This window comes from Eretmochelys imbricata, chromosome 11 (genome assembly GCF_965152235.1).
Source record: "Eretmochelys imbricata isolate rEreImb1 chromosome 11, rEreImb1.hap1, whole genome shotgun sequence".
Taxonomy (NCBI): Eukaryota; Metazoa; Chordata; order Testudines; family Cheloniidae; genus Eretmochelys; species Eretmochelys imbricata.
The window spans coordinates 940,772-956,868 of NC_135582.1; the positions used below are offsets into that span (position 1 = coordinate 940,772).

The 16,097-nt window shown below is 68.6% G+C and overlaps 1 protein-coding gene across 1 annotated transcript in view; it reads right to left on the bottom strand.

Annotated features, from left to right (window-relative positions):
- Positions 1-16,097, bottom strand: part of SPEG (striated muscle enriched protein kinase) — a 118,935-nt gene that overhangs the window by 18,615 nt on the left and 84,223 nt on the right. Inside the window, exons 20-29 of the mRNA XM_077829841.1 lie at positions 15,748-15,916; positions 14,479-14,569; positions 13,015-13,215; positions 7,005-7,065; positions 6,736-6,813; positions 5,217-5,383; positions 4,890-4,916; positions 3,039-3,191; positions 1,143-1,185; positions 736-804 (exon numbers count right to left, since the gene is read on the bottom strand). Of these exons, the coding sequence (XP_077685967.1) occupies positions 736-804; positions 1,143-1,185; positions 3,039-3,191; positions 4,890-4,916; positions 5,217-5,383; positions 6,736-6,813; positions 7,005-7,065; positions 13,015-13,215; positions 14,479-14,569; positions 15,748-15,916 (1,059 nt within the window). The remainder of the gene's footprint in view (positions 1-735; positions 805-1,142; positions 1,186-3,038; positions 3,192-4,889; positions 4,917-5,216; positions 5,384-6,735; positions 6,814-7,004; positions 7,066-13,014; positions 13,216-14,478; positions 14,570-15,747; positions 15,917-16,097) is intronic.

A 16,097-nucleotide genomic window follows, 5' to 3' on the forward strand; every position in this document is an offset into this window, starting at 1 on the left:
GGCGGGCAGACAGACAGTCAGAAGCTGCACAGGGGCCTGTGGGGGGGTTGGAGGGAGCCGTGGGGGGAACTGCACAGGGCGGCTGGGGAGAAGAACCCCTGGGGGAGCCGTGGGGGGGAGGGGAGAATGGGGCTGGGGTTGGGGGGGCTGCGAGGGGGAAGGGGAGAGCCGCATGGGGGGGAAGGGGAGAATGGGGCAGGGGGTTGGGGGGAGCCGCATGGGGGGAGCTGTGCAGGGGGACCAGGCCAAACTCACCAAAGGCCCCTGAGCTGCCAGAAGGGGTGGCAGGGGCGTCCCTGCCCTTTGCTCGTTGGGCTTTGCCCCAAGCACCCCCCACCCCACAGTCCCTGGGATGGGAGCGCAGGGGGCTTGGCCCCCATGGGGCAGACAAAGGGACGCGTGGGCCGGTGGTTCGGGGCGGGGCTGGCCTGGGGTTCAGTTCCCGACCCTGCCACAGACTCTGGGGGCCGTGGGCAGCCCCAGCCTGGCTCAGCCACTGCCGTGGGGGGCCAGAAAAGCAACGGGATGAACTGCTCCCCACTGATCTCGCTGGGCCTGGCGCGGGAGCCCCCCACCCCCTCTCTGCTCCCCACGCAGGGGCCCAGCAAGGCTCCATGTGCCCGCCACATGAGCTCAGGCCTCTGCACTGGGGGCGTCATCCCCACTCGCTCCATCTCCGCCCCATGGGAGCGTCGCCTGCCCCAGCCCCCCCCGGGCCCCGGCCGCCCGCCTGACCTGCCACTTCCTGCGGCAGACGAAGAGCTTCAGGTGGTCGGTGCTGATGGATTTCCCCTTGGCCAAGGTCTGCGGAGAGCGGAGAGGAGCATCCGGGGGCTGCCTGATGCCTCCGCCCCCCTCCCTGCCCACCAACGCCCCCCCCCCATGGGCCAGCCCTCTCCCTGCCTGCCAATACCCCCTGCCCACCTGCCCCCCTCCCTGCCCACACCCCCGCCCTGGGCTACCCCCTGCCCACCGACCCCCACCACCACTGGGCCGACCCCTCCCTGCCCGCCAACAACCCGCTGCCGGGCCAACCCCTCCCTGCCCGCCAATGCCCCTTCACTGGTCCACTCCCCCTCCCTGCCCACCATCACCCCCCAGATGCGAGATCCCCCCTGGGCTGGACACAACCGACCACGCACCTTAAACCAGGGGTGCTCCAGCGTCTGCTCCGCGTTGGGTCTCCTACAAACAGGGGAGGGCCTGGGTCAGACCCAGGGTGAGCCCCCCCTCCTCCCCATGGCTCAGCACCAGCACTGCTGCCCGTGGGAGCAGAGCCAGGCCTGGCGATGGGGTTGGCATCAGGCCCCTGGCACAGTCGGGGGATCTGTCCGGCCACCCGCAGCAGCACCCTGGCTTGGCACGTTGCATGTGGGGGTGGGGCACCTCCCTCTGGCTGCGGGGGCCAGCCTGGGGCGGTTCTGGTCCCTGGGCATGGGGGCCTTGGCCCATGGGGCTCCCTGCCCAGCTCCACCACCATGCCCGCGGGGCCCTGGCATGGGATGCTCCCGCCGCCGGCACTGTGGGTTCCTAGTCCCTTGCCCTTCCTTCCAGACGTTCCCCGTCACTCCCAGCCCAGGGGTGGCAGGAGGGAGACCTGACCCAGCCTGGGGGACGGGCAGGACCAGCCCTGGGGGGGTGTGGCAGGGCCCGGAGGCCCCCCACGGGGCCCCCCACTGGGGCACCAAGGCCTGGGCAGGGATGTGGGCTGAGCACCAGGCTCGGTCACGGCTCCAAGCCGCAGCCCAGGGATCTCAGGCCCCAGCGATCACGAAGGGGGTGGGACTAGGCTGGGCTGGTGTGATGAAGTGGGAATGTTCTTAATATTTTGTCGGAATACTGTGGGTGCCTCAGTTTCACATATGTGGAACTCAAGTATCTAGGAGAGGTAGGGTGACCATACGTCCTGTTTTGGCCGGGACAGTCCCGTTTTTAAGCTCTGTCCCAGCTGTCCCGACTCTTTTGACAAAAGTGGGCATTTGTCCCATTGCCCTTGCCAACGCAAACGAGCGGGGTGCGGAGGAACGAGGGCGGGGGGAGGCAGTGCCGGTCCCACGCGGGGTGGGGAGCAGGGCTAAGATGAGCAGCTCAGACCAGCCCAGCGCAGGGACAGGGAGGATTTGGGCTAGTGCTAACCCCACACGATGTCCTGTTTTCCCTTGGGGAAATATGGTCACCCTAGGGGGTGGGACGGGGGTGTGATCGTTGCAGGGAACCCCAGAGGGCAGGTGTGACGCCGAGTGGCTGACGGGGCACAGAGACCAGCCGACACCCTGAATCCCGGCAGCTGACCGCCGGGCCCCTCCCCTGCCAGAGCCAGCCGGCGTGCTGGGGAACAGAGACCAGGGGACCTCTTTGCCCGGGAAGGAGGCAAAGGCCGCAGGGGGGCAGCTGGGGGTGACGGAGGCCGGGCTGCTGGAAGCGAGTCAGTCACCTGGTTGGGGACTTGCGGGGAGGGGACACCCAGAGCTCTGGGTCCCCCTGAGCTGGACTTTGCGGCCGGTCCCTGATTTCTGTGCTCACAAGCTCTGTCCTACGCTGGGGTCCCCATGACTAATAACCCATCTGTGTCCCATGCTGGCTGGGAGTCACGGCTGGCTGCGAGTCGGGGGCAGGGCCCTTTGGGGGGAGGCTCCCCAGGGGTCCCGTCCAGGGGGACTCGCTGTGGGGTGGGGAGCTGGGGGCTGAATGCTCCGAGGTCAGACCCAGGAGGGGCTGAAGCCGGGCAGGCTCCTGGCCCTGGGGGGAGTGGCCCTGAGGGGAGACGCTGCCCCAGAGCCCTGACTGGCGTCACTCAGCGGGTGCCCGAGCCCCCAGCCGGCGACTCCGGGACAAATGGCCCAGGGGGTGGGGGGGAAATTGGGCTGGGAGCTGCAGCGGCCCGGGCAGGAGGGGATGGGGCTTGGGGGGAATGTCCCGGGGAGGGGGCTGGGATGCCCCGGGCAGGGGCCGTGGAGCGGGATGTCCGGGGAGGGGGCTGGGATGGCCCAGGCGGAGCTGGGGGGCGGCCCAGGGAGGCGGGGGCCCGGGGTACTCACAGCCGGTCGTTCACCAGCACTTTGATGAGGAAGCCCTTGGCCTCCCGCGTCAGCCCCAGGAACATGCTCTCCTCGAAGGCCACGTTGTAGTTGCGGATGTTCAGCAGCGTGGTCTTGTCGTTCTCGCCCACAAACGGGGAGATCCCCGTCAGGCTGCCGGCAAGGAGAGCCAGGGTGACGCCAGCTGGCCGGGGCGCCCCGCGGGGGGAGGGGGAGCCAGGCCCCGCGGCGCCCTGGGGCAGAAGGGGGAGCCGGGCCCCGGGGCGCCCCGCGGGGGGAGGGGGAGTCTGGCCGGGGCACCCCACGGGGGCAGGGGGAGCTGGGCCCCGGGGCGCCCTGCGGGAGGGGGGAGTCTGGCCGGGACACCCCACGGGGGGAGGGGGAGCCAGGCACCGAGGCACCCCACGGGGGGGGAGGGGGAGTCTGGACGGGGTGCCCCACGGGGGGAGGGGGAGCCGGGCCCCGGGGCGCCCTGTGGGAGGGGGGAGTCTGGCCGGGACACCCCACGGGGGGAGGGGGAGCCGGGCACCGAGGCACCCCACGGGGGGGGGGAGGGGGAGCCGGGCCCCGGGGCGCCCTGCGGGAGGGGGGAGTCTGGCCGGGACACCCCACGGGGGGAGGGGGAGCCGGGCACCGAGGCACCCCACGGGGGGGGAGGGGGAGTCTGGACGGGGCACCCCACGGGCGGGGAGGGGGAGCCGGGCCCCGGGGCGCCCTGCGGGGGGAGGGGGAGCCGGGCCCCAAGACACCCCGCGGGGGGAGGGGGAGTCTGGACGGGGCGCCCCACGGTGGGAGGGGGAGCCGGGCCCCGGGGCGCCCTGCGGGAGGGGGGAGTCTGGCCGGGACACCCCACGGGGGGAGGGGGAGCCGGGCACCGAGGCACCCCACGGGGGGGGGAGGGGGAGTCTGGACGGGGCACCCCACGGGCGGGGAGGGGGAGCCGGGCCCCGGGGCGCCCTGCGGGGGGAGGGGGAGCCGGGCCCCAAGACACCCCACGGGGGGGGGAGGGGGAGTCTGGACGGGGCGCCCCACGGGGGGAGGGGGAGCCGGGCCCCGGGGCGCCCTGCGGGAGGGGGGAGTCTGGCCGGGACACCCCACGGGGGGAGGGGGAGCCGGGCACCGAGGCACCCCACGGGGGGGGAGGGGGAGTCTGGACGGGGCACCCCACGGGCGGGGAGGGGGAGCCGGGCCCCGGGGCGCCCTGCGGGGGGAGGGGGAGCCGGGCCCCAAGACACCCCGCGGGGGGAGGGGGAGTCTGGACGGGGCGCCCCACGGTGGGAGGGGGAGCCGAGCCCCGGGGCGCCCCGCGGGGGGAGGGGGAACTGGGCCCCGAGATACCCCGCGGGGGGAGGGGGAGTCTGGCCAGGGCGCCCCATGCGGGGAGGAGGAGTCGGGCACCGAGGCGCCCCACGGCGGGAGGGGGAGCCGGGCCCCGGGGTGCCCGTGGGGGGCAGGGAGGCCGTGGGACACACGGGAGGGCAGGACGCCACCACCACTAGGCTGGGTGCCCGTTGCCCAGAGCCAGCTTGTGCCCGGGGGAGAGTCTGGGGGCTGGCTGAGCCCTGGGGAGTTGGAGGGGGAAGGGAGGGATAAGGGAGCCGGCTGGGGGGAGCTGGCCACGCCCTGGGGGAAGGGAGGACAGGGGCTGGCTGACCCTGCATCCCAGCAGCATGTAGGGGCCCCAGAGAGGGGGCTCCCCACAGGCACCTGCTCCAGCTGGGGGCTGCCCCCTTCACCGTGGCCCTGCGCGGCTGCTCCCGGGCCCGCTTCCATGGGCGCGGTGTGGGGTGATTGGCACGGGTGCTGCAGGTGCAGCCGGGGGGCAGCCGGCCGGGGGGCAGGGGCCCTTACCATAGGTAGGCGATGACTCCCACGGGCCTGTGGAGAGAAGGCGATGGTTACAGGCCAGGGGGCACCAGCCCATGACAGGGGAGTGCAGCGGGAGAGGGGGTCCCAGGCTCACTCCAGGGCCTGCCCCCCGCCATGCCCCAGCCCCCCAGGGTTCTCAAAGAAAAGCCCCTCTGTTTCCTGGGGGTGTGGGGCCCCCGACCTCACCCCAGCCCCTCCTGTGGGCATCCTGCACCCACCCGCCTCCCGGCCAAGGTCCCTTCGGGACGGCCAGGGTCCCCGGGGGGCTCAGCCCCCACTCCAAGGGGCTGCTGGCTGGGCGGCCGTTACCAGACGTCGGTGACGATGGAGACGGGGCTCTGGCTGACGATCTCCGGGCCCACGAACTCGGGGGTGCCGTACTTGCAGAACTGGGCCCCCTCTGGCACCAGCCGCTGCGCGTTGCCGAAGTCACAGAGCCGCAGCTGGTCGCTGCTGGTCATGAGCAGGTTCTCGGGCTGCAGGAGAGCGGGGGGACAAGCGTCAGAGGGAGACGGCCGGGCGGGGGGGACAAGGACAAAGCGAGGGCCCAGCTGGGGGGTGGTACCATGGGGGGCATGGGGCTCTGGGGCTCCACAACAGCCAAGCCATGACATGCAAGAGCGGAGTGGGGGCAGGGGATGGAGCCCCCAGCCCAGGTGCCGCGGGAGAGACCAAGCCGATGCTCCAGAGAAGCACTAGCCCAGCACGGCTCTGCAGCCGGGAGCCTGGAGCCAGCCCCACTTGGGCACCGTGCTCACTGGGGGACGAGTTGGAGGGGGGGCCCAGAGCTCTGCACCGTGCTCGCTGGGGGGGAGTTGGGGGGGGCCCAGAGCTCTGCACCGTGCTCGCTGGGGGGGGAGTTGGGGGGGGCCCAGAGCTCTGCACCGTGCTCGCTGGGGGGGGAGTTGGGGGGGGCCAGAGCTCTGCACCGTGCTTGCTGGGGGGGGAGTTGGGAGGGCCCAGAGCTCTGCACCATGCTCGCTGGGGGACGAGTTGGGGGGGGCCCAGAGCTCTGCACCGTGCTTGCTGGGGGGGGAGTTGGGGGGGGGGCCCAGAGCTCTGCACCGTGCTTGCTGGGGGGGGAGTTGGGGGGGGCCCAGAGCTCTGCACCGCACTCGCTGGGGGGGGGAGTTGGGGGGGGCCCAGAGCTCTGCACCGTGCTTGCTGGGGGGGAAGTTGGGGGGGGCCCGGAGCTCTGCACCGTGCTTGCTGGGGGGGGAGTTGGGGGGGCCTAGAGCTCTGCCCCGTGCTTGCTGGGGGGGAAGTTGGGGGGGGGCCCGGAGCTCTGCACCGCGCTCGCTGGGGGACGAGTTGGGGGGGGCCCAGAGCTCTGCACCGTGCTCGCTGGGGAACGAGTTGGGGGGGGGCCCAGAGCTCTGCACCGTGCTTGCTGGGGGGGAGTTGGGGGGGCCTAGAGCTCTGCCCCGTGCTCGCTGGGGGGGGAGTTGGGGGGGCCCAGAACTCTGCACCGTGCTTGCTGGGGGGGGAGTTGGGGGGGGGCCCAGAGCTCTGCACCGCGCTCGCTGGGGGACGAGTTGGGGGGGCCCAGAGCTCTGCACCGTGCTTGCTGGGGGGGAAGTTGGGGGGGGCCCGGAGCTCTGCACCGCGCTCGCTGGGGGATGAGTTGGGGGGGCCCAGAGCTCTGCACCGTGCTTGCTGGGGGGGGAGTTGGGGGGGGCCCGGAGCTCTGCACCGTGCTCGCTGGGGAACGAGTTGGGGGGGCCCAGAGCTCTGCCCCATGCTCGCTGGGGGGGGGAGCTGCTGGGGGGGGCCTGAAACTCTGCCCCGTGCTCGCTGGGGGGAGCCCGGCGCTCTGCCCCGCACTCACCTTGACATCCAGGTGCAGGATGCTGCAGCCATGCAGGTAGTTGAGCCCCTCAAGGAGCTGCCGCATGTGGGAGCGAACCTGCAGGAGACAGGCAAGGTGAGCCAGCCCCGCCGTGGGGCAGTGTCCGGAGCCTGGCACCTGGGCAGGCCCCATGAGCAGCCCCTCACAGGCAGGGGGTGGGCCCGGGGGTTGGTCTGAGGTGACCAGCAGGTGGAACCAGGCCGGAGGATGACGAGGTCTCTGCAGGCGGCTCCCGGCCCAGCACTCACCTCCCACTCGCACACCGAGGGCTTCCTCGCCATCCTGTCCAGCAGCTCCTCCTCCGTGCAGCTGGGGACCTGTCAAGGAGAATAGCCACAGCCGCCCGGCCATGCCCTGCCAGGACCCGGCACCGCGAGCTCCCCCGCCCGGACACGCCCTGCCAGGAACCGGCACCGCGAGCTCCCCCGCCCGGACACGCCCTGCCAGGACCCGGCACCGCAAGCTCCCCCGCCCGGACACACCCTGGCGGGACCCGGCACCGCAAGCTCCCCCGCCCAGACACACCCTGCCAGGAACCGGCACCGCGAGCTCCCCCGCCCGGACACGCCCTGCCAGGACCCGGCACCGCAAGCTCCCCCGCCCGGACACGCCCTGCCAGGACCCGGCACCGCGAGCTCCCCCGCCCGGACACGCCCTGCCGGGACCCGGCACCGCGAGCTCCCCACCCGGCCACACCCTGGCGGGACCCGGCACCGCAAGCTCCCCCGCCCGGACACGCCCTGCCGGGACCCGGCACCGCGAGCTCCCCCACCCGGACACGCCCTGCCAGGAACCGGCACCGCGAGCTCCCCGGCCCGGACACGCCCTGGCGGGACCCGGCACCGCGAGCTCCCCCGCCCGGACACGCCCTGCCGGGACCCGGCACCGCGAGCTCCCCCACCCGGACACGCCCTGCCAGGAACCGGCACCGCGAGCTCCCCGGCCCAGACACGCCCTGCCGGGAACCGGCACCACAAGCTCCCCACCCGGCCACACCCTGGTGGGACCCGGCACCGCAAGCTCCCCCGCCCGGACACGCCTGGGTTGTGCTGGGCTGGAGGAGGCCAGGCCTGAGGCAGGAGAGTTTCCTGTGCTGGGTTCAACACTCACTAAACCCTCCTGTGTTACGCCGGCTGAGAGTCGCTCCAGGCTAGAGAACAGGGTGGGGGTGTGGGGTGATCATGCTTTTCCGGGGGTGGAGGCCCTGGGGGTCCAGAGTGAGGGGACTCCCTGAGGGGCTCACAGCAGGGACAGGCGTGCTAAGGCTCAGAGAGGTGCGGCTCCAGGAGGTGGAGGGGCTGGACCCCCGAGAGAGAGGACCCCCCCAAGAAGGGCTGTCACGCTGAAGGGGCACCCCCCAGGGACCGCTCGGGGCCGAGAGTGGCACGACCTGGGAGCGGGTGAGAACGCGGTAGCAGAGGACGGTTGGCAGATGCACCCTGCAGCCGGTGGGCTGCGAGCGCAGGTGCTTGGCAGCGAGTGGCGGCCAGCGATAGCACGAGGGTATTGAAGGGAACCAGCCTGGAAGTGGCCTAGAACCAGCTCCGCACGAGGGACCTGGCACGTCTGTGCAGGGAGAGAGGGCTGAGCATGGGGAGGGTCACTAAAGAGCCGCTGATGGCTCAGCTTGTGGAGAACGACCAGTCTGAGGAACAGGCCCCAGACCCCAGGGGGGCTCCCGGGGTGCCCGGAGAGCCAGGGAGTAGCCGTGGGGGCAGTCTGGGTAGCGACCGGGCGTCCATCAGACCCGACTCCCCAGTCAGCACAGGGGGACCCCAGTCGGGTTCCTCCCTGGAGGAGCTGCGGAGGCTGGAGCTGGAGGAGTGGAGACGGGCGGACGGGGAGAACGAGAGGACCCTGCAGAACAGGAGAAGGAGGAGCTGGAGTTGGAGGAGCGGTGGGCCAAGGGGGCCTGCTGGGGGGTAAGTGGGGAAGTGCCCCGAGTCGCCAGTGTTGTGGGGAATCCAGACACCAAGCAGCTGCCCCAGTTCAAGGTGTGTGTGTGTGGGGGGGCTATTGATGCCTATCTCACAGGCTTTGAGAAGTCCTGTGGTCTGAACCAGACTGGCCCTGCAGATAGGCTCCGCTCTCTGCCCCCCGTGCTGGGTCCCAAGGCCGTAGAGGCGTTCAGCCAAAGGCATGGTATTGAGACGGGGGACTCTGACCTGGTCAAACCGGCTGTGCTGCTGGAGTTTGAACTGACCCCCGAGGTGTACGGGAAACGATTCTGGAGTGTGCACAAGACCCCAGGGGTCACTCGCAAGGAGGTCGTCCACCTGCTGGGGGAATATCTCCACAAGTGGGGGAAGGGCGCGGGGGCCACGACCGCAGAGGGGTTAGTGGACCGGGAGCCCAGAGATCTGCGCAGGTCGGGGGCTCTGGCCGATGAGTTTGTGGCCAGCAGATCGGGGGCAGGAGGGAGACCCCCATCGGGGACTCAGAAGGGGAGTCACCCAGAGACCTCTCCAAGGTGGGACTCCAGGAAGCCCAACTCAGGGGTGCCCGGGAATGCCGGGGCGGGCCAACCCCCCTCGTGGGACTTGAGGGACCTGAAGTGTAATTACTGTGGCCAAAGGGACACGAGGTGGCGCAAGGCCCGAAGAAGAAGGAAATGGCAGCCAAGCAGAACCCGCGGGGTGTTAACTGGGTGGGAGTCCACCGAGAGGGGGCACCGCCAGGCCTGGGGGCTGCAGTCGAGAGGGCTCTGCCAGGGGGAGGGGACCGCCAGGCCAGGCCCGCAGGGGAAGGTGGGTCCCCGGGTCCGGAGCGCCCGTACTCTGTCCGCCAGGTGAGCATGGGACAGGCCCCAGGGGACGATCACCACCTCATCCCCATGGAGGTGGGGGAAGGAGCGTCCTGGGGTTCTGGGACATGGGCGCTGAGATGATGCTGGCGTGGTCCGACGTGGTGGGCCCAGACCAGCTAGTGCCCGATGCCTACATGACCCTGAGGGGAGTGTTCGGGCCCCCATCAAGGTGCCAATAGCAAGGATACACCTGAAATGGGGGGCTAAGGAGGGACCCAAAGAGGTCGGGGTGCACAATCACCTGCCTACTGAGGTGGAGAACTGGCCGGAGGGTACCCAGAGCGCCCTGGTCCTTACCTGGAGCCAGAGGCAGCGAGGGACACAGGACATCCTGAAGTGGGGGATTGAGGTACCGAGGGTAGGGCCCAACAGGGCTGGGCCGGAGCCTCTCTCCCAGGGTGGGGAAACTGAGGCACCACCAGCCAGGGCTGTATCCTCAAACGCAGCAGCTGCATTCCAGATGGAGCTGCAGGAGGATCCCTCCTCGGAGAAGCGGAGGGCCCTGGCTGGCCACAGCGGTGCCGGATCCCAGGGGGAGGACCGCCGGGAGAGATTCCTGTGGGAGAAGGGATTCCTGTACCGGGAATGGGCTGATTCAAGGCAAACTGAACCTTGGAAAGCCAGGAGGCAGATGGTGGTGCCCCAGAGGTACTGCCACAGATGTGTACGTGGCCCATGATCTCTCCCGCGCGGGGCATCAGGGCACCGGCTGCTGCCGGGCTTTTACTGGCCCGGGGTCTCTGATGCAGCCCAGCAGCACTGCAGGGCTGGGACTCCTGCCAGAGGCGGGGAAGGCCCGAGACAAATGTAAAGCCCCGCTGAGACCCCTGCCCGTCATAGAGGAGCCTTTCCAGAAGGTGGCCGTGGACATCGTGGGGCCCCTCAGCAGGGTGACGCGGTCGGGGAAGAAATACATTCTGGCGGTGGTAGATTTCGCTACGCGCTACCCCGAGGCGGTGGCCCTGTCCTCTCTCCAGCCAGACACCGCGGCAGACGCGCTGCTGACCATCTTCAGCCGAGGGGGGTTCCCCCGGGAGGTCCTTACAGACCAGGGGTCTAACGTCACGTCAACCCTGCTCCGGTGCTTGTGGGAGAAATGTGGGGTCCGGCACACCTTGGCCACACAACGGGCTGGTGGAGAGGTTCAATGGAACCCTAATGATGATGCTGAAAACCTTTATGGACCAGCACCCGCAGGACTGGGACAAGTATTTACCCCACCTGCTGTTCGCCTACAGGGAAGTGCCCCGGAATCCACAGGGTTCTCCCCGTTCGAGTTGCTGTATGGGAGGAGAGTGAGGGGACCCCTGGACTTGATGAGGGCCGAGTGGGAGGGAAAGGCCTCTCCCGATGGAGAATCAGTGGTGGAGCATGTCCTGACCTTCCAGGAAAAGCTCGGGAGCTCATGGGCTGGGTCAGGGGAAACCTAGCCAGGGGCCAGGGGAAGCAGGTCTGGTACGACCGCTCAGCACTTGCCCGCTCCTATGCCATCGGGGACCAGGGGATGCTCCTCATCCCCGGGAGGAGGAACAAGCTGCAAGCTGCCTGGGACGGCCCCTTCAAGGTCATCAGACAGGTAAACGAGGTGAACTATATGGTGGAACTGTCCAACCGGGCTCACCGTCGCCGGGTGTATCATGTCAACATGATGAAGCCGTATTGGGACTGGGAGAAGTTGGTGCTGGCTGTGTGGGCAGTGGGAAGAGAAGGGAGAGGATCCCTGGTGGGGCTCCTCCCTGAGGCGGGGGCTGACCCCTCGCTGGAGTCAATTCCCCTCTCAGACCCGCTCACCCCTGCCCAGCAGGCCGAGATCAGAGAGACGCTGCATTCATACCGGCAGCTGTTCTCCAGCCGGCCTGGGCTCACTAACCTGGCTGTTCACCGGGTGGAGACAGGAGCCGACCCTCCCACCAGGTGCTCCCCATTCAGGGTCACTGGAAAAACAGCCCAGGACCTGGAGAAAGAGGTCGGGGACATGCTGGCTTTAGGGGTGGTCCAGCCACCCACCAGCCCCTGGGCCTCGCCCAAGGTGCTGGTCCCCAAAAAGGACGGTCGGTCCGGTTCTGTGTGGACCATCGGAAGCTCAATGCCATCACCGTGTCCGATGCCTACCCCATGCCTAGGACTGATGAGATCCTAGACAAGTTGGGGGGCGCCCGGTTCCTCACTACCATGCATCTTACCAAAGGCTACTGGAAGGTGCCTTTGGACCTGGAGGCAGGGCGAAGTCTGCCTTCACCCCCCAGTAGTTCCTGGTCCTGCCTTTCGGCCTCAAGGGGCACCAGCCACCTTCCAGGGCCTGGTGGGTCAGTTGCTCAGGGGGGTGGAGGGCTTTGCTCTGGCGTCATTGATGAGATCTGTGTCTTTAGCCAGACCTGGGAGGACCATGTGTCCCAGGTGAAGAGGGGGCTGGGTCTTCTCCAAGACGCCGGCCTGACCATAAGAGCCAAGAAGTGCAAGGTGGGGATGGCAGAGGTGTCGTACCTGGGCCACAAGATGGGAGGTGGCCATCTGAAGCCAGAGCCGGCCAAAGTGGAGGCAATCGAGGACTGGCCGCTCCCCAGACTAAGAAGCAGGTCCAGGCTTTCATTGGGGTGGCGGGGCACTACCAGAGGTTTGTGCCCCACTTTAGCTCCCTGGCAGCTCCCCTCACCGAGCTTTGCAGAAAGGGGAAGCTGGACAATGCGGTCTGGACCGAGCAGGGCCAGCGGGAGGACAATGGACTGAGGAGAGAGGACCCCGGTGACCGGACCAGCTGGATCCAGCCAGAGGGGCCAGAGGACAGAAGCGGGGAGAGGGGGCCCAGGCGACCCTGTTTACCTGGAGGGAAGACAATGGATGCGGGAGCGCTTGGGGCCGGGGATCTCAGTTGCCCAGCTGGGAAGCGGGGGGGAGGGGGGGCGGCACTCTGAGCTGGAAGGAGGGGGTTTCCTGTGCTGGGTTCAGACACTCAATAAACCTCCTGTTTTACACTGGCTGAGAGTCACTCCAGTCTAGAGATCAGGGTTGGGGGGGGGGGGGGGCATTATTCCCTCTTGGAGTGGAGGCCCCGTGGGCCCAGAACGAGGGGAATCTCTGAGGGGGTCCACGGCAGGGACAGGCATGCTAAGGCTCAGAGAGGTGCGGCTCCAGGAGGTGGAGGGGCTGGACCCCCAAGAGAGAGGACCCCCGGGAGAACGGCTGTCGCACTGAAGGGGGTTCCCCCCAGGGACCGCATGGGGCCAAGGGTGGGCACGACCTACGAGTCCATGACAGGGACCCACCCTGTGAGCTCCCCGCCCCAGCTGCTCCCTGCCTGGACCCCAGTAACATGAACCACGCCCCCCCACGGCTGTGCCCCATCAATGCCCTCTCAGACTCCACCATGCAGTGCTGTGAGCTTCCACAGAACAGTGCCCTGCGGCGCCTGGCGGGGACCCAGGGCAGGCCATGGGGCTGTCCCTGGCAGATACAGCTCCATGACAATGACCACAGCGTTCTTCTTCTCGAAGGAGTCATGGAAGTAGACGAGGCGCTCGTGGTCCAGCTGGGACAGGATCTGCAGCTCCCTGCGCGCCGACTGCTTGGCCTTGGCCCGGCAGGGGATGAACTTGGCTGCGTAGTCCAGCCCGCTGCCCTTCTCCGTCACCCTCCGCACATAGGAGAAGGCCCCCCTGCAACACAGGGAGAGCTGCAGCCAGCAGGAGGGTGGGCCAGGCTCAGCGGGGGGCTGGCAGGAGGACAGGACCCTGGGGGACACATCAAGGGGGGAGGAGGCTGGGACACCCTGGGGGAGCCTGGCTCGGGCAGGGCTGGGAGGGCGGCTGAGCATTGGCAGGGAGAGCTCCGGCCTTCGCTCACAGCAGCGGGTAAAGAAGCTAAGAGCGGCTACCCTGGGTCAGCCCAACGGTCCGTCTGGCCCTGTGTCCTGCCTCTGACCACAGCTGGGGCCAGGTGCCCCAGGGGAATGAACAGGACAGGGCGATTATCGTGTGATCCAGCCTGTCGCCCATTCCTGGATTCTGGCACTGAGAGCTTTAGGGACTCCCACAGCATGGGCCTGTGACCACCTTGGCTAAGAGCCATTGATGGACCAAGCCTTCGTGAATTTAGCTAATGCTTTTTAGAAATCTGCTATCGTCTTGGCCCTCACAACATCCTCTGGCAGGGAGTTCCACAGGTTGACTGTGGATTGTGTGAAGAAGAACTTCCTTTTGTTTGTTTTAAACCTGCTGCCTCTTAATTTCATTGGGTGACCCCTAGCTCTTGTATTGGGAAGAGTAAATAACACGTCCTTATTGACTCTCTCCACACCTGGCATCACTGTATAGACCTCTGTCCTATCCCCACCCCCTTCCTCGTCTCCGCTCCAAGCTGAACAGCCCCAGTCTCTTTAATCTCTCCTCAGATGGGAGCCGTTCCAGACTCGTAATTATCTTTGTTGCCCTTCTCTGCACCGTTTCCAATTCTAACGTATCTTTTGGAGACGAGGTGACCAGATCTGCCCGCAGCAGATCCAGGCGGGCGGACTGTGGATTTAACAGCAGCATCACGGTATTTTGTGTCTTTTCTCTCCCTTCCCTCCCGGCCCGAACAGGCTGTTCGCTTGCTTGGCGGCTGCCGCACACGGAGCTGGGACACCCTGGGGGAGCCTGGCTAGGGCAGGGCTGGGGGGAACGCAGGAGATGTTCTCAGAGAACTCTCCGCATGGTACCAGCCAGCCCAGCCCCATGGCTCTGAATGTCTGGCTGGCCCCACGGTTCCCGTGTGTTACTGGCCCTGCCCCGTCCTGTCCCGGCGGGAGATCCAGTCCTAGTGCCTGGGAGCAGGGACTCAGAGCTGAGCCCGGGTGCCAGGCCAACGGAGGTCAATGCCCTGCTGTGCGACCGCCCGGGGACGGCCCCTCGCCAGAGGCACCCGCCTCCCTCCCGCCTCACCTCCCGATCTCCTCGTGCACCTCGTAGTCGTCCGTCAGCCGCCGGGCCGCATGCCCCTCCTCCGCCACCGCGGCCGCTGCCTCCGGCTGGGCTGGAACGAAGGACAGCCACGGCATGAGGAGGGAGGGGGACGGCCATGGCACCTGCGGCGGGGGGGCAGTTCCTATGGTTTGCATGCAGAGGGGGTGGGCCTCAGTTTCCCTGGGTGTTACGGGTTTAACGAGGGGATGGGAGAGGGAGTTTGTCGGGACACAGGACCGGCGAGGGAACTTGGGACCCCGGCCAATGGCCTGGAGAACGGAGACCCCAGCGACTGGGGACCGGGAGGTCCAGCCGGGTCTGGCCAGCGGGAGGACAATGGGCTGTGGAAAGAGGGGACCCTGGTGACCGGACCAGATGGGTCCAGCCAGAGGGGCCAAAGGACAGAAACGGGGAGAGGGGGCCCAGGCGACCCTGTTTACGATCCTGTTTACCTGGAGAGAAGACAATGGGGGGGGGGGCAGGGATCTCAGAGGCCCAGCTGGGAAGCAGGGCGGCTCGGGGCTGGAGGGAGGGGGTGGGCAGAGCCCCCCTGGAGGCAGGACAGACCTAAATGTGCTGGGCTGGGAGAGGCCAGGCCTGAGGCCGGAGAGTTTCCTGTGCTGGGTTCAACGCTCAATAAATCCTCCTGTGTTACACTGGCTGAAAGTTGCTCCAGTCTAGAGATCAGGGCGGGGGGTACATTGCTCCCTCTGGGGGTGGAGGCCCCGGGGGTCCAGAGCGAGGGGACCCCCTGAGGGGCCCACGGCAGAGACAGCCGTGCAAAGGCTCAGACAGGTGGAGGGGCTGGACCCCTGAGAGAGTGGCCCCCCGAGAAGGGCTGTCACACTGAAGGGGGTTCCCCACAGGGACCGCACGGGGCCAAGAGTGGGCACGACCTGGGAGTCCGTGACTGTGGGAACAGCCATGGCACCGAGGGAAGGCAGGTGCCGGTGAGGGTGGGAACGGCCACAGCACCGAGGGGGGCAGGCTGCCGGGGTGGGGTGGGGGAGAGGAACGGCCATGGAAAAGCCCTCGCCGCTACCCTCCCCCCACTGGAGACAACCGAATGTTCCACAATGGTCCCTAGACGCCGAGGTGATGGGCATGTGGACAGAGGGATGCAGCCCCCGGCTCAGGCTGGCTGGCATTGCAACGAGCCCCTCGCCAAGGCCTCCGGGCTGCTCCCCTCTCCCCAGGCCTGCGCGGTGCCCCAGGGCCGAGGGGCTGGGGGGCCTGGCAGCGCCCTACCTGTGCGCACCACCAGCTCGGCCTTGCAGGACAGCTCCCCGGCCAGGTTCCGGGCGGCACAGGTGTACACGCCGCTGTCGCGGGCCGTGGCGCCCAGCAGCACCAGGGAGCACTCGCTGTCGTCGTAGACGAAGGTCAGCCGGCTGCTCTCGGCCAGCAGCGCCTCGTCCTGGGGGGGGTGCAGGCGTCAGCCACCCCCCAGCACAGCCACCCGCTGCTGGGGCCGCAGGGCCAGGGGCCCGCGCAGCCATTGGCCCAACGCCAGGGACGCCACCCCGCGGCGTGGCAGCCGGATCCACCCCCCTCCCGGAGCACCCGGGACCAGCCCCAACAGCCGGGACTCTCCTTCC